Source organism: Nansenia antarctica, assembly GCF_963989245.1.
Source record: "Nansenia antarctica genome assembly, chromosome: 7".
Taxonomy (NCBI): Eukaryota; Metazoa; Chordata; class Actinopteri; order Argentiniformes; family Microstomatidae; genus Nansenia; species Nansenia antarctica.
The window spans coordinates 54,158,306-54,176,318 of record NC_137677.1 but is presented as its reverse complement, the minus strand read 5'-3'; the positions used below and the strand labels follow the sequence as shown (position 1 = coordinate 54,176,318).

The 18,013-nt window shown below is 42.6% G+C and overlaps 2 protein-coding genes across 2 annotated transcripts in view; both read right to left on the bottom strand.

The window, feature by feature from the left end:
* Positions 1 to 2,110: 2,110 nt before the first annotated feature.
* casp10 (caspase 10, apoptosis-related cysteine peptidase) lies at positions 2,111 to 7,198 on the bottom strand. Its single transcript, XM_080535511.1, has 13 exons — positions 7,092 to 7,198; positions 6,089 to 6,372; positions 5,308 to 5,413; positions 5,014 to 5,149; positions 4,736 to 4,809; positions 4,553 to 4,601; positions 4,359 to 4,444; positions 4,038 to 4,062; positions 3,827 to 3,922; positions 3,601 to 3,689; positions 3,259 to 3,379; positions 2,612 to 3,134; positions 2,111 to 2,398 (listed from the first exon to the last, which is right to left on the bottom strand). Exons 2-13 carry the CDS (start codon positions 6,367 to 6,369, stop codon positions 2,239 to 2,241), a joined length of 1,746 nt encoding a protein of 581 aa, XP_080391637.1. The 5' UTR covers positions 6,370 to 6,372; positions 7,092 to 7,198; the 3' UTR covers positions 2,111 to 2,238.
* A 5,774-nt stretch (positions 7,199 to 12,972) lies between these two features.
* Positions 12,973 to 18,013, bottom strand: part of adam23b (ADAM metallopeptidase domain 23b) — a gene marked incomplete at both ends in the record, with an annotated part of 18,538 nt that continues 13,497 nt past the window's right edge. Inside the window, 6 exons of the mRNA XM_080536464.1 lie at positions 12,973 to 13,018; positions 14,924 to 15,014; positions 16,739 to 16,850; positions 17,066 to 17,234; positions 17,384 to 17,503; positions 17,807 to 17,912. Of these exons, the coding sequence (XP_080392590.1) occupies positions 12,973 to 13,018; positions 14,924 to 15,014; positions 16,739 to 16,850; positions 17,066 to 17,234; positions 17,384 to 17,503; positions 17,807 to 17,912 (644 nt within the window). The remainder of the gene's footprint in view (positions 13,019 to 14,923; positions 15,015 to 16,738; positions 16,851 to 17,065; positions 17,235 to 17,383; positions 17,504 to 17,806; positions 17,913 to 18,013) is intronic.

The window sequence follows — 18,013 nt, the reverse complement described above, 5'->3', positions numbered from 1 at the left end:
TCCAGCCACAGAAGAGTCTCTAGTTTCCCAAACTATGGAAATGTGAGGATAGCCTACTACTACTTCTACAGAGTTCTATCTTGCGCCTACACCATGCATGCCCTTGTGTCTTGCAGGCAGGCGGTAGTGCAGGACATGCAGGAGCAGATTGGGAGGCTGACGGCTCTGCTGAAGGATGAACGGCGGTCCCACCAGCACAGCTGCTGTGCGGTGAGATATTCTCCTAAATACTCCACATGTCCCGGTCTATATAATCTCTGTCTCACTTGTGTTTATGGTTATTTCTATGTTTTAACAGCTGCTGGAGGAGGCCGAGCGACGAGCAGAAAGAGTCAGGCAGCAACAACAACAGGAGATGGAGTAGGTACTCAAACCTACAGCTAGAGGACATGTGGCATCCTCAAGGGAATAAACATCACATACAATTGCTCCCATGATACCATATGATTCCTTACTCATTATTTGAGACAAATAATTAAAGTTGCATGGGGCACAACAATTGTTGTTTTACATTATGAGAGGCTTGCAAAAGGTTATTTACACGACATACACCCCAGTACCCTAACCCTATCCCTATCCCTCTGACCTACAGACAGCTGATTCAGGCTCAGATGTCTGATATCAGTGATGTGGTGGCCCTCCACACAAAGACTCTGGAAGAAGAGAGGAGCAGTGCTGAGGAGAGATACGGTATAGAACAAGAGGGACTGCTTGATGCTCTGACTATCTAATACTGGTGCCGTTCCATCCTGCCTCTTTCACTCTCATGCTTTTTACATTTGTCAATCCTCACAGCGTTACTAGAGAAAGATTACAACTTCCTCAGAAGCTCCTTCCGCACTTACAAGGTGAGGAAACCATATCCTGTTTGCCACTTTTGACCATTTGGAACTTGGTAGATCACCGTCTACTGAAAGGAAATACTTGATTGTTGTCACCCTCTCCACTCAACAATGTGTGTTGTGACTCTTGTTTGAAATGCACTGCAAACATTCCCACATACACTGTGTTATCCTGCTCCAGGACAGCATCTTTGAGGAGATGCACAGCAAATGGCTGAAGAAGGAGAACAGCTGGAAAGAGGAGCAGGAGAGGGTTCTTGTGGACCAGCTGATGCATTGTGAGTTGTTGTTTTTTTAACAGTAAAGCCTTGGTATTAGGAATAGGGGGTTGTACAGTTCTTCTGTTTCAATGTTAAAGTTTTTGTGAAAAAAATACCATTCTCTTAACAGCACGTATGCAGTTGAACAAAAGTGAGCAGGAAAAAGATGAACAAAGAAAGGCCCTTGAGACAGAAATAGCAGATCTCCATGCTAGATTTGAACAGGAGAAACAGGTCAGATGAATGTTCTTTCTCGTTAACCTGTATGCCTAAATGCAGGTGGTGGGAGAATTAACCTCTGTATGTTTGTATTTTTGTCTAGGGACTCGGTGTGGAGCTGACAGAAAAAGATGTTACAACAACTTTGTTAAGAACAGCTCTTCATCAGACACAACAGCAACTGGACATTATGGTAAGGCTATTGGTACTGGTTATGTTTTCCATCCAGACAGAGAAATTGTAACATTTATGAAATCTGCTTATGTTGGTGTCTGACGTCTTGTTATGGCAGACCTGTCGTATGGCAGACTTTGGAAAAGGCTTACGTCGGTTGGCCCCAAGACGCATGATAGAACCGCCAGAGCTCCTTTCAGACGACAGTTCATGACCACACCAATACATGTCTGATTGTCAATGTTCCTTCTTTGTTCTGTGCCATACCATGTTGTCTTACGTTTGAAAATATGATGCTATAGTTAAACTTAAGTGTACACTGTAAACTGTCTGGTTTCTTCAATAAAACAACAACACAATGTCAATATGCATAGCATAGTGTATTCATGATTGACTCAGAAGTGCAATGTACACAATAGATAAGAAATAGGCAGTTTACAAAAACAGGGTTGTACAGTCAATTATTCTCACATTATTGTTTCTTCTACTCAGCCTTCTTTAGTTAAAAACTGTATCGTAAAAAAAAATATTTCCGTAATTTCATTCATAGTACAAAAAAAAAACACAGTAAACTATAATGTAATCTGTGGCAAAGCTGGCACTCACATTTGTATCTTTAAAAATGGGATATGTTGATTTCACAACTCTTGGACTACTACAGCAGTATAATACAGTACAACCCCTGACAGATGCCTAAAGCATACTGTCTGGACAGCAGCGTGGGGACAGTCGCTCGCTGGAGGCTAAAATAGGCTGGGAGGTGGGTCTTTGGGTATAGGAAAGACCACTCTCTTCCTGAGTGAGAATGCCGGCTGGGGCATCTGCTTCCTAATGCCACAGGAGTCAGTCTTCCTGCTGACATCATCATTCACCTTCGTCAGAATAGACAGCAAGTCTAACCCACTGGTCGGAGGGAAAGACACATGAGAGGTTATTTAAATCAGATGATTGAATGATTTAACCAATCATACTCTACACATCATTATATTCGATTTTCACTGATTATTTTACGAGAGATGGATACAATATGACCAAGAGCAAGGATCAAAATGTACACACACACACACACACACACACGCCCAATGAGACAAACCAGTCACAGTTCTGAGCACTAACCTGGGAACCAAGGTGCATAGATTTTGGCACAACGACTGGATGAACCAAGTGCCTTTTTTCTTGTCTCTGAAGGAGGCATAGTGAGGTACAGTGGCCATGGCTAAGAGGAAGTCAGCACCGGAGGGGATGGTGTCTCTGGGTACCACGGCGTCACTGTGGAGAGTGCTGTGAGTGGAGCTGTTGGCAGAGCTGAGCCCAGGGCTGTCAGACTGGAGGAGGACTCCCTGCTGCTCCATGTTGCCCTGACAGGCTTGGATGAAGAAGAGTTTGGGCTTCTCTTTCAGCGAGGAGCACTTCAGTCCACTGAAGGGCTCAGTGATCTCGGTGAGATTGACCCTGTGGCCGTCCACCCCGTACACACTGCCCTCCAGGCCATGGCTCAGGACACAGACCACAACACAGTCCATCTGACTACTGTCCTCTCTCCCCAGCTCCTTCAAGAGACACAGGATGTTCTCCCTAGTGCAGTTTTTCTCCGTCTTTATCACAAAGCCCAGCCACTGAAACACGCTCACCAGACTCTCTATAGACAGACATACAGACAGACAGACAAAGTTGTCTTATAGGCATATCGTATATTTTAAAAAGTGACAAACAAATATTAGAGGAGGGAAAGGTATCACAGGGGTCAATTGAAATGAGCTTACTTTCATCAACGTCTGTTCCCTCCCTGTTATTAAGTTTGGTTTCGGACGTCTGGAAGTTGTGGTTGTTAATTATCAGGCAGCAACCTCTCTGTCTTCCTGTCATGGCATATTCTCCCAGTCCCTACAATTACAAATAAATAGCATATTGTTCTGACCTAGTACAGGACTGCTTCACCTGTAATCACAGAAACAGTAGCCTAGGAAAATGGGCACCTTACTTTCTTCAGTATAAGCATGCAGTAATGTTGAATCTTAATGACCTTAAAGATCTCTTTAAAGGCACTTTTTTGTGCCTTTAACAATTATTATTATATATATATTTTAAATCAGCACTAAATAAACCTTTTCCTTTGTGTTTCCAGTCGGAGGTTCTGCTAGGTGAGTGTTCTCGTCTCTGGGTGAGGACACACATGAAACCTGGCAGCTGTGCTCTATTTGAGAGATGACACAGGTTACATGAGTCAATAGCGGTATGTTATGTTAAAGGGACAGTTCACACCAATCGGTAAACACAATGGACATACTGTAAGAGGTAGGATAGGGGCCCAGGTGGTGGTAGAGACACTACCTTGTGTTAGGGCAGCACTGCTGTCCTCATTGGTACTCAGCAGTCCCAGCCTATGTGAAAGTCCCTCATTTGTGGTATCTGGGACCCTGGGAACGTCTGGTGATTGTGGGCACACAACACAACACATAACAGTTTCAGTGAGTTCTGTAATGAGACACACTGCGGAGGCAGAGTATATACAGTGCTACAGTAAGTTCAGTGAATGACTTACCCAGAGAGATATTCAGAGATAAAACCTGTAGAAGACAGAGGGAATGAGAAGTGACTACGAGGACATGAGGGACGGTGTGTTCCCTCATAGGGCTTTCACACCGGCAGTTCCGAACGCCGGTTCGCGTTCGCGTTCGGAAACCTCCGAACGTTGGCGCTGTCTGGCGAACGATACACTGGTATGAACGCGGGCTCGTTCGCCAGACAGCGCCAACGTTCGGAGGTTTCCGAACGCGAACGCGAACCGGCGTTCGGAACTGCCGGTGTGAAAGCCCTATCAGTGTTCCGAAGTGTGGACTAGATACATTTAGCAGACACTGACCTCAGCTGAAGGCTGCACACTTGTAGAGGTTCGGAAGTACGAGGGTGGGATGAGCCGCTCATTAGAATGACCATATTGCTCAAATCCTAAAACAGACAAGAATGTAAGGTATGGACCACATACATAAACTGATGATTAATTGATACATGGGTTTTTTGATATCTTTGATACAGTATCTATATCACGGCTCCTACCTTCTTCTCCACAGGAGAGAGGTCTCTTCGGAAGCAGGAAAGCGTCCTGCTGGAGGAAGAATGAAAAAAGATCATCATTTCTTTTTTTGAGGATAGAGTAACAATGGTGAGACGTGACAACCAATACATACCAAGTAAATATTCAACTGGATCAACAGGGTAACAGAGAGCATTGTACTATACCTGGTTTTCTTGAAAAACATCAGATGCTGATTTTGATCGTAAAATCCCCTCTCTCGTTTCTTCTGTTATTGGTCCTGTTTAAATACATGTAGCATGTATTTAATGTATTTATTTATGTATTTATTTGCATGTAGAGATCTGAGTTATTGCTCTGCCTGGGCATAATAGCTAGACTACAGGAATGTAGTGTGTGTGCCTGAGTCATGACCAGACTTGACCACTGTCATCTCATTTGTACTAATAACTCATGTTTTAGTCATATAGGAACTGAAACGTACCTCTGTTTGTCTTGAAATGGCTTATTTTCTTTTTCAACGCGGGGCAGCAACTACCAACAATGTTCTCCAAAAGGTCAAGTTCTGTATTGCTCAAAAGATCCTTATGTTCCATCTCAAGGAATACTTCCAAGGTAGTCTGAAGGCATACAGAATACAGTATAGTTAACACTGAGAGCACTGCAGCACCAAAATATGTAAGCAGCACCTGTACATCTGTTAAAATAGTACTTGGGATATATCACATTATTTTGAATCCTCAGGATTGAGGCTCTGTTGACTAATCACACTACTCACCACACCTTCCTCCAGTTTTTTACGTGGGAGATGCTTGTACAACAGGAACTTTATGTTTCCCAACTCCTCTTCAGTGATGTTCTCAGACAGGACATACAACAGCTTTCTGCAGGTGGTTACAACAAATGGATACAGTATGAACAAAAAACCTAGGATGCGTTCACACTGCAGTGCACATAACAGTGTTGTCTCTCCATATGGAAGATAGATGGTATGCTTAACAATAACCCAACGTTAGTCTATATTAGAGCTATCCCTCTGTTAAACAATCCACCCCTCCAAACACCCCGCTAAACTACCCCCCACCCTTGGATACTATGACAATGACAATAGTATGATGGTTGCACATCCCTGGTTAATGTGATCACTATAACATTTACACTACTGATGTTTACAAGACTACCTTTGCACATACTGTATATTGCACATTGCACATCTGTCTCTTGATATAGCTTAGCCTACATAACTCATAACTGAATATACCTCTAAACTAAACTGATGTTTACAATACTACCTCTGCACATACTGTATATTGCACACTTACCTATCATTGTCATGTTTTATTTATATCATGTTCTTATATCACTATTTGCACTTTTGGTTAGATGCTAAATTGCAATGACAAAGTTGAATCTAATCTAATCTAATTTAATATTAGTGTTCAGAATGTTTACAAAACAATGACATTTCTGTTTGTTTGTTTGTTTGTTTGATTCTGTTTGTTTGTCTACTACTACTTGTGTGGAAGTGGCTGCTCTAATGGACTCAGTAGCCTTTCCACCTGTAAGGAGAGATGAGGCCTCCAGTTGTTGATTGCTTGTCTTTGAGACCATGCTCTCGGGTCAAGTCGTGCCTCTCGATGGTGTGCAGCAGGTCAGCCAGCAGGTAAGGTTGCTCTGGGGATAGCAGATCTTGGTCCGTCAGAAGACAGAAGAGTTGACTGGCCGAGGACACTGAGCTCAGGTCTTTATCCAGTGTTTCAGTGCAAAGAAATGCAAGTGCTTGTACTTCATCCCTATTCAGGGCCTGTCCCACCTGCAACAGCAGGCTTTGGAACTCCATCTCCTGCAAGCAATAGATTACTCTGGTTGATCTCTACAAATTCACTGATTGTAATCCATGATTACACTGGACATGACATGGTACATAATTGTCAATTCAAAGACTAAAGGATTAGCCAGTATATTCATAGAATTAGAATATAATCCTTAAAAGGTGATTTATCAAGTCAGTGAAATGACAGTGAGAAAACTCTTTATTAAAACACTAATTCGTAAATTACAGGAGCCTACGCCGGATACCGCTTGTTAAGTCGTGACGTAGGTCCGGGTCCAACGTTGGCTGAGGCGCTGTCTTCGAAATGCCGAAATAATAATAATAATTAATTATATTTATATAGCGCTTTTCCGAGGCTCAAATACCCTGACAATATGGAGAAAACGGGAAAGTGCTGTGTCCCTTGTTGTATGAATAGATCCGAGTCTAAAAAACGATTAAACTGTCATTCTACCACTGTAGTTCACAGGTACTCTGGTGCGGGGAATTTCTGGTTTGGACTTGGAAATGGCTAAACGTCACTTTTGACGTCAGACTTAACAAGCGGTAGAAGTTGAGAATCCCGACAGTCATAGCCTATTTTGCCCAACGCATAAAGACATTCCGAATGTTACTGACATCTAAATGTCCCACCCAAGAAAACTTTATACCTGTCAACTAAGTTTGGAACACTCAGTAATATCTGCTTTTATACGTCCAGAGTCTTAATGGTAAATGGGTCGACCTACCTGATCACTTATGGACAGTAAAAAAAGAGGTTATGAATATGTCCCAAAACATTTCCTCGTATCAATAGTCATATTCCATTCAGTCGATTAACCGACTGTAGCAATACAGAAAAACGGAAGTACAATATCGAAAGTACCCTGCGAGAGGACACGTGACCCACGTGCGTGACGCTACGAACACTCCTCCGTCCTCCACTCGCTTCCTTCTCAAAGAGCATTGGGTTGAGTTGAGTTGAGAATGTTTATTTTGGTCCCCTATACAATTCACAATACAGATATAAAACATTTACACAGTCACAATGCATAACACCAGGACCAAAAAGGTGTAGGCTGAAGCCATGGCTTATTGCGCCTACCCTTGTTACATGCATGTTTTCCCCCCCATGCATGCATAATCAAAACATTGAAACTTTTACAAACAAAATGTCACTTACGCATGTCAACAAAAGTTCAAAAATACCAAACAAAAACTATATTTAAACCTCTGTTTTATACTTGTTAATCATCTTATTTAAAAAAAATAAAAAAAAATAAAAACATTTTAGTGTACTACACATTTTCATTTCCTTTTCAAAAGTATTGGAGGAGAATGTGGGGAGGGACCTAGATGTTCTCACATGCGTCTGAGTACGAAGCGAGTGGAAGACGGATGAGAGGACGCGAGTAATGCACTTTACATCAATAGGCTGTAATTGCAGACGTAATTCACCATCCACAAAATGTAAACACATACATGTACATTCATTCATTCATTCATTCATTATTTTATTCACAGACACAATGGAGAGATTTTAATTGTATGTTCATTTTATGTTTTATTGAAGAAGAAAAATATAAAGGCTAAACTCAGCAAAGACTTGTTTTTTTAAACACATCAATAGAAATGTATGGTCCAATGCGTTGAACCTGGATCTTGAACCAGCCCTGAGAGAACACCTTCAGTTTGGACAACTTGGTCAGAGTCCTGAACTAAAGATAAAGACAGAAAAAAATAATTAGTAACAATAAACTTTCATTTAATTTCGTTTTATTCATAGATTCACCTGTAGCAGTGTGTACAGAGGTACCCACTGAAGCGTAGCACACACTTATTGCTACCACATCAGCCTAAACATCAGTCCAATAAATATACACAATTATCTCCTCCACTACATCACTGGTTATCTCCCCTCCAAAAAAAAAAAAAAATGTTATCAAGTTTCATTATATTATTATAATAATAAATATAATTATATGTGCATTACTGTAAAACAGGGTCTTAATACCATGGAAATGCCTAGGGTCAGATTGCCACAGTAGACCGTGTCAGAGCACTTACTGTCAGTGAATATGGCAGTGATCTGTTCATGGGGCCACTTTAGCCCAGTCCATGGCTCCGAGACAGGACACAGTCCACATAGATGTCCCAGAAGACCTTGGCAAGGTCCCAGAACAGAGCTCCATGTTTCCCGTTGTCTGAGGACTTGAGGAAAACCATCAGGTCCCAGAAGGCAGGAACATTATCAGCTATCCTGGGGGAGCGCATCTCCAGCAGCAGGGCTGAGGAGGACTCCCAGCACTGGTGGTCAGCCCGGTTCAGAGTCAATGGGTCCACTTGCCCTGGTCTCTGGCCCTGGAGGGGCACTGCACACACACAGCCCAGGAGCAGCACCTTAGCCAGGAGCATGTTGACAAACACAGTATCCATCTGCATGTGAATAACATGTTAAGACAAATTAGGTGTGTTAGTATACCATACTGTTGAATGACCTAATCTTCACAATCAATCACAAAACATGATAATGCCATCACTGGATATGTGATTTAACTATGGATGCTTTTATGAGTGTCTGCCATTCTAAATCAGTGGTTTAACTTAAATTAGCATTTTGATAAACCATAATAGACCTATACTACTTAATTTGACTGATTATCATGAATAAATTGAAAGCAACATGATGTCTTTTTTTATATTCTGAATGAGCAATTATATTATGACATGAGTTAACATTAAAACATTTATATTGAGTGAGCAATTGCATTTATGACATTTATATTTGTAATGATTTTACATTTTATTCATTAATATTACTATTGTATTGGCAGGGCCTAAATTATGCAAACAAACATGACTATTTAGTTCCAGATAGTACAAAAGCAACAGGTGTAAAACAGAGACTTACCTTGCTGGAGAAGGGTGATAGTTTGAGCAACCACTCGATGTTATAATACAGTACGCAACAGTAACAGTATGTGTTAGCTTTCAAATCGACGTCAGTGTCTATTATCTATCAAGGGGGACGGGCAAAGAGTTCATTAGTGCCATGGAATTGAGAGAACGCTGCCTGTCAGATCTGTGCGTATTTGTTTTGCTTTAGCCAAAGTCGTGCTGTACGAATGCCATATTAGGCCTAATCATTCGTCTTAGTCTCTCACTGTGAATTCATTTTCACTGGTAAAATAAAGTAAGATTAAGTTTTAGACCTATACCTCAGCTGCATTTCAGTTCACCAAGATTTACTTACATTGGCTGATCAAATTGTCCGAATACATATAGGGAAAGGTTTTGAATTGACTGTTTAGTCAAAAACTAAGATTATTAACAGGAAATGTAGATGTAAACTTTTGTGAGTGACATTTAAAAATTATGCAAAATTATAATTATCTATACATATGCAATTTAGTAAAGTGTTTTACATGTTTGGCATTTAGCAGACGCCTTTATCCAAAGCAAGTGAATCCATCGGTAAGTGAATGAATCCATCCATCATCATAAGAAAAAGCAATCTATGCTAGAGCCAGGGGCCACTGGCAGTCATAATGTTTTTTATTTTATTTATTTATTTATTTATTATTATTATTATTATTATTATTATTATTATTATTATTATTATTATTATTATTAACAGTAGAGAAACTGTACAGGGGGGTAGAGGGGTAAATAGGTCTTAGGAGGGACAGTTAAGAGATGGGTCTTCAGTCTACGGCGGGAGATAGGTAGTGGCTCTGCAGTCCTCACAGCAGTGGGAAGCTTAATTCATCTGTAGGCCTATGTCACACAATCTTCGCTACAGGATAACTTTGCTTAAAACATAGATAGAGACTGACTGAACTCGGTTTACTGTAAACCAATAAACACAGCCAGTTTCCATGAAGCTGAGGAGCCCCAGAGAGGAAGACAGCAGGAGACTGACAGTCTGACCCTTAGACGTCATAGGCTATCCTGATATCCGGCTTCAATGCAGGCCAAACTCACAGTGGTGTTCCAGTGAGTGTTGCGTTTGTCGTGTGCCAATGCTTTTAGTGAAATGCCACATGCACGCGTGATCTCAGAGTTAATAACAGCCTTTTGGAAAAGGCCACCGATAAATGGGCTGGTTTGGGTTGTCACTCTCTTTCATCCCTTTGATGACGCATTCAAGATGGGTTTTATGATGCAAGCTCCACCTTTTATGTCACTGATGTTGAGACTATGAAACACTATGAAACACTAGAATTAGAGAAAGCCATCCACTCACTACAATTAGGAATTCTTAAGTTCAAATCATAATGCTGGAGTGATTATAGACAAGAAGTTCAAGACCGATTACTCATTAGTTGGCTTTAAACAGTGCACAGGTGTGACGTCAGCAACAACATCACTTAGAGAAGTTTTGCAGAAGAGTACAGTTATACTGTTTATAGAGGCTCCGGTAGTGAATGTCCTTCGAATCATCCTTACTTTGGCCAGGAGTCTTATGTGTTAAGGTCACTAGGTCAAGGAAATACAGATAAGCTCACACAGAGTAAAACTAATGCTCACCGGGAGGGTTATCTGTTCAATATTAGAGAATATTTAAGGAGGTGATGGTCAGTATGAATCACATAACAGCTTACAATCCATAAATAGAAATTCTGAACACAACCAATTATCAGGAATATACCATTCTTTAACTGTATGTACTGTACATCCTCTACTTCTGCATGCTCTTTTATAATGCAGCAACACTTCACAATTGCTCAAAGTTGTGTACTACTATTTGGCTCATAGGAAAGACAGTGCACCTTGGGTAAAATACTTCAATAGTTTATTCATCGGTCCAACTGTACAAGATGCAGTGTTGAGAGGGACAAGAGATGATGCCTAACATGGAGGTTTCCACAATGCCAGTGCTATGGCAGCACCTGGAACACACCAACTGTCAGCTGGGCTGGAAACAAAAGTCCTGGACAAGTAACCTGTTTAGGCCTCAACACGTGTCAGATTAGAAATGCAATCTTAGATTGGTTGAAAAACACACAAAAATGATTAAAGAAGGATGCTCTCTCTCTTTTCATTTGGAAATATGAACTCAATTACGCTTTTCAATCTTATTTTGAGTACGTTGAAGCAAAATTAATGTGTTAGATGTGGGAGTGGCCAAATACAAAAGGTTGGCTAATCAGCAGAAGGTTTTGTATTTCCATGGTTATATTGATATCATTATTACATTTATTAACCCATACGTTTGTGCAATATCTTTCTTTGCATAGTAAATAAAAGTTTAATAAATGTTTTGTTGTTGACATGCACCTATCTTTTGTAGCATATTTTTCTCGCGGATTTTGGGACTCCCTTATAGAATTATAAGCCCACTATAGTGAATGCATGCAGCGTATCAGAAGAGCTGAACTTGATTTCTATTAAGAGTTCATGAGAGCACAAGGCCAAGCCAGTATAGTGGGTGTTGATGAGGACTGTTAGTGAGACCTTTGGCCAGGTGAGAGTCTGCATAGGCAGACTGTGTAACTGCCTGCAGCACTGGGAAGAGGCACCTCAGGGTGCAGACAGAGGGGAAAGTGCTCTGTGTGCGACAACATCCAAACATTCACGTGATTGATTCTTTGGCTTTTGAGTCACTACTGGAAGTACTTAGGGGAACCTCATGACGTAATTCAGAGACTGTATCTGTCAGGCTGTAATCAGGCTCTATCTGTCATCGCTGTGCTCGGCCCTCTCCATCCACCTCTAGAAATGACACATACCCCTTGATCTGACTCTGCTCTGTCCATGTACTGAATATACTGACCTTTGACCTCTATATTAGATAAATACAGTATGTAGCGTGTAATAACTTTGCTGAATACCTAATAGGCTGATTATTAAATGTTCATTTTATCCATAGCATTTTTCGCCTCAAATCATAATAGCGTTATTGATTTTTTTATTAACATTGCCAAAAACACCCGCTATACAACATGCTTAAAACAAAAGCAATTTGTGTCTGTGTAAAATGATATGGTCTAATTCAGAAACCTGAACTCTTCCTCATCACTTATGTACAATCTTGCCCTATGTTTATATTTCCATGTATTGAATGTGGTCTGCATGCCCCATTTGGGTCCTAACACGCAGCCTTACTCCTCTTCCTATGATGTACAGTACCTATAAGTGACTTAGGGAGGAGGAGGAGCCTTTTGCAGGTTACCACTGGGCTGTTTTTTAATGAGGCTATCTCCTCTGTTTTGATGATTCAGTGTTTTTCTCTAGTTTTTTTGCTGTGTATTCCTAGCTTTCTTAGCCATGCAGAGTCCTGGAGCGAGGGCTCTTCATGCCGGGGCCAGTGAGCAGCGAGCTCTGTGCAGGAGATCATGCCCGGGTGAGAGAACGGTGTTGATTCCCCCCTGAACGCCTGTGCACTGGCACTAAGGATGGAGGAGGAAGTTCTGTCACTCTACAGGTCAGGATGGGCTTGTTTAGGTGGGGGGTGGATGGGGGTTGAAGAGGCTGCATTTCTACATGAACTAATATGGAAATGTGTTAAATTGTCCTCTACTTTTTCAAGTAAAGCTATTGCCAAGATCAGTAAGTGCAGTCCAGCAGTGGAGTAGCCAACTAACAAAGGCCAGGAGGGTGCCATCGGCTGCCACCTCTTCTCCTCCGTTAGATGGCGCTGGCGTTGGGGTCATACCGTCGCTTCTTGACATTTCTTGTTCAAAAGGAAATGGTGGGAGAAAAGACAGGAGTCAGTGTGTGCCACATGGGTGTTTATGATACAGTGCACCATGGTAGCAGCCACGCTCATTTCTTCAGATGGGTTTAGAGTAGGTCTGATGATCTACTGTAACTCCAGCGTTACACCAGCAGCCATGTCTGCTCTCTCATTGGACTACTCACTACTGCCAATAGCCTAAGTGAGGCAACTTCAGAACAGATTGACCTGTATTGATATGTGCAAAATATTTTGTTGATATGTGTTGATAGGGCTTTTTGTGGTTCACTTTTGGAATGACCAATAAAGGAATTATCGGCAACATACTGTAAAATGATCATGATTCATTTGTGCTCAACATGATACAATTGCAGTCTCTATGGGAGGCTACTGGAGACAGCGAGATGAGGCGGCACTAGTCCATGCGGCACTTGGACACAAGGACAGAGATAGGACATATCTTTCATTACCATTTTGTCACAGGAAAGACATTAGTTCCATTCAAAACATTACCATCTGGGAGGGAGAGAACCAACAAAAATGTACTCTATAAAGGGGGAAGAGAGGAGACAACCACATCAACAACAACAACAACAACAACAACAACGACAACCAACAACAACAACTACTAAATTGACTGTACTACAGATACGACAAAAGGAGATATGCATAACCTCCCCGTAATGTGGCTTGATGTGGGGGCTTCTAGCAGTCTGTCATGCACCTGTTCCAATAGTAGGCCAGTGGTAGATGGCACTATTGCTGTGCGTGGGTCATGCAGTGCAATGCGCCGTGTCTGTACCAGGTCTGTGAAGCAGGCAGCAATGGCAGCTGGTGTGGGCGGGTCCGGGAGTCCTGCTCTGCTCTAGGGCGGAGCCTGGCCATCCAGGTGGTTGTGGCCAGCCATGGCACAAAGGCTGCGGCCAACAATACAGCCCTGGCCTCTCTCTCACCACTCCGCTTAAACTCTCACCCTCGAACAAGTACCGGATTGAGAAAAAAGATTATGGTAGTGAAAAGAGTATGGCAACCCAGGAGCAGGTCTTCCTGGGTTGGGCTCAGCCTTTGTGCAATGAACTGACCTTCTCCAAGTCAACCAGGTCAACATGCAGAAATATTTTTTCTTGGTGAAAAACATGATGCTTTACTAATTGGCATGCGTTGGTGGCTGCAGTATTAGACTTTTCAGTTATTTCTTTCCCCTACTTTTTTTTAATCTAAGATGTGTAACACCCCTGTTGCTCGAGACAGCAGGCTTATTTGTTAGCGATTGGAACTTAATATACCTCAGATTAGTTAACATAGCATACTGTATACAGTAGACTAGCTGGCTTGATTGTGTTATAGGCATGTGAAATCTTGAAGGGTATCTAAGTGTCATGGGCTATGTTTAGATTTGAGAAAGGAAACAATTATTTCCTGGTAGAAATCTCAATCGAAACACAAGTTACCAAGAGGACTATTAGTTTTTTTTGGTTTTATCACTCTGTTAAACTAGCAGGTGATATCTTCCCCAGTGTTAGGGTTAGAGAAGTCTGTTTTTAGTACTCAACATGCATGTCAAGCTTTGAGCTGTGCCCGTCCAATCAGTTTGAGGTTCTGCCACAGATTCACAGATGATCCCCACATCTACCCCCTCTCCAGCAACATCATCAATATTGTATCCATCCCATGACAGTGTAGCAAAAGTATAATCAAAGCAAAAGAATCATAAACACATGCCAGATGATCTTATAAAATGTATGTAAGTCTATGTGTAGACTAAAGCCCATCTGACAAACGTATCAGGTATGATGTGTGTCCCCTGGGTCTGTATTCTGTGGCAGGAGCTCAAACCCTGGTGTCTATAAGCAGCAGGGATGCCAGAGTCACGGAGGTAGAGACATGCAGCGTGTTGCTTACTTAAAGCCCCATCCAGTCCCCCCCAGCACTATGGCAGCCACCAGGATGGCTCCAGCGATGGAGCCTATTATTAGATTAGTAGCACTAGGACCTGCGAAGGGGTTATGGGGGGGAAAAAGACATGAGTGCCTCACGTACTGTACGGCACTGAAGTTCTCTGCACATGAATGATATAATATAAATGTTTAAGAACAAGAACATATAGCATGAGTATAGCAATTTAATCGTCTTATGTCTGTTGTATATTATTGCATGCTTATCAGGCCCCTTTAATGTTATGCCTAGTAGTGTTAGTGAATTAAACGTGATGTAGCACTGTACTTGTGTATTCAAGTGTACCTTTAAGGCACCCTACTGTTAGAGAAGGTGATAGCTTATGAAAAGATCATGAAGACTTTCAAGATGGGCAGAGCAATGGTCCCCATAAACTAACAATGATGGCCCATAGCAAACGAAAGGAGGTCATAGACTTATTCTAGAATCTACAGCATTATATCTTGGATTTGATTTGAGTTTTTGACTCCTTAATTACCTTTATGTGCCTAGTGATCATATTCATCCTTATCTGCTTCTGCTTCCACTGATGGTTGCACGAAGGTAGTGACTGACAGGTGGTTTGTACAGTACAGTCATGAAGGTAGTGACTGACAGGTGGTTTGTACAGTACAGTCATGTGTGGATATGAGCAGTGGCAAATGGCCACCTGGCGCTCTCAATGGGAGTCCCAATCACCACACAGCCTACCACTGACAGACAGGCCAAATGTCACCACTGGTCACTTCCCTAGTCTGTGATCTATATGCCCCACACGCCCCAGAAAGGAGAGGATCAGAAGAGGAGCCACATGACAACAAGTAATAATAGGGAGAAGAGGAGGGAGGAAAAGAGGAGAAAGAAGAGAGGTGGACCAATAATAATGGGAACAGGAAATGGTGGGAAGAGGGGAATCCATCGATCAATCACATGACACTGAAAACATCCAATCACATGACATGTATATGGTCACCACCGACACGAGAAACACAAAGCCACCGGGACGCACACGCGGGCTCAGGCCTCCCCACACTGGGGAGGCACCACTATGAGCGGGAGAGCTGTGAAAGGGTTAAAGATGCTTACTCTATTCCCCACCCTGTGCCTCCAAAAATCACCCCCAGGGCCAGAATGGTCCCTGCTACTGCCCCTATCAGCCTGTTAGTAGCCACGCTCACTGCGCAGAGGGAAAAGGAGTATTATTACCACCTGGTCAACAACAAACAGCAGCCTTCTGCTTCAGTGTTATGGGGATACTGATGCCGTCCCATGGTAACTGTCCATACCAGTCTCCTGCCCCCTGTCAAAATACCTTGTATTGGCCTTTGGAAAATCCACTGACATACTGCCAATACAAATACTCACTCATGAATACATTATGAGATACATGTGTTCCAGGTTAAGTGTGTTTTTAACATTCTCTGATCTGATGACAGTATGTTGCTGTAATGTATGAGATCGCAGCTAACCTATTCTCCTGGGTAATCATTAGAAGTGTTTAACAGTATGTGTGTCTGTACCATCTTGAATGATCTTCCATATGCCTTAACACCCAGAACTGTTCTGTGACGTGTGCTATTTAGATCTAAAAGGGTATGAAAAGGAAAACAATGGATAGATTGAGCAATAACATCATACTGTTGATTCAATAACATGCTTCTCTGATTACAGTCGCACCAGATCCAAAGCTGAATGGGGTAGGGTAATCTGTAATCAGAGAAGCATGTTTTTGAGCCTATTATGTGTGAGATGATGCCAGTGTCTCTAAATGTGGAAACCAACCCTTGGGTCCGTCATCCTCCGGAGCCGCGAGCTCCTTAGGGGGGTCTGGCATGCTGCAGTCTGTCCCCGCCCAGGTACTGTCACAGGTGCATGTTGCTTCGTTGTTGCACACCTGGCCAGGTATGACATAGACAGGAAGTGAGGCAGCACAGGAATGAATCAAGATACTAGTTTAACAATGCAAAATGGGGCACTATTTGTGGAAACCAAATCGTAATGACCAAGCACAAATGAAGATAGTGCTGACATAATGGTCTTATAGTCATGGTCAGGGGAGGGACGGTACAGGCCTACACCTGGAGATTACAGTTGCTCCCCTGGACTCACCCCGTGGGCTGAGCACACCTGGCTGTTGGGCCCACTGGGGCAGGTGCTCATATTGAAAGACTGGATGGGCAGACACTTGTGGTCAAGGCACATCATGGACGGCCCACAGGGCGTCCCATCCTCTACGTAGCCTAAGTCGGTCTCGTGGTCCAGAAGGACATGGCCACCACTGTGAAAGTATAGGAGAGGGATGGTGAAAGAGACAAGAGATAGGCAGAGAGAGAGAGAGAGAGTGAGAGAGAGAGAAAGAGAGAAGGTTGAGTGAGCATGTTGTCTCTGCTTTGCCAGGTACAGTATGGTTAGGGCCGCTGTGTTCACCTGCAGTCCACCAGCCTGCCCTGGTGGTTGAAGGAGGTGGCGGTGATATCTCCCTTCATCTGACCGATACGGGGGTTGCGCCCAATGTTGCTGCACAGCAGATACCCACAGAACACATCGCTGCAGAGGAGAGGAAGAGAGAGTGAGAGAACTGGCCATGTGAGGATTGCCAATGCATGGATATTACACTGATGTACGCTTCCACCAGTTGAGGCCGGGGAGTGGGAAATCGGAGGATAGGCTCAATGATATGCATGGAATGATATAAGGAATGGTACATGTGTTTGATACCATTTCTTATCCAGTTCCATGCATTAACAATAAGCCCGGACTGATTGCTACCTTCACCAGCCTCCCTGAGTAGCACACACTACAGGAATATGGTATAATTAGACAAGGAGTTGTACAGTATGATGCACTCACTGCTTGCTGCATTGGAGCCACTTCTCTCCATCCAATCCACAGTTGCCCTTCTCTGTGCCCTCTGTATTCAGCTTCTCATAGCAGAACTTCTCAGATCCTCCCGCCTCTGCATATGGATGGAACATGGGAGAGGAGAGGAGAGGAGAGGAGGGGAGAGGAGAAGAGATGACTGCATAATAGTATCACATCCTCAAAGTTAATATCGCT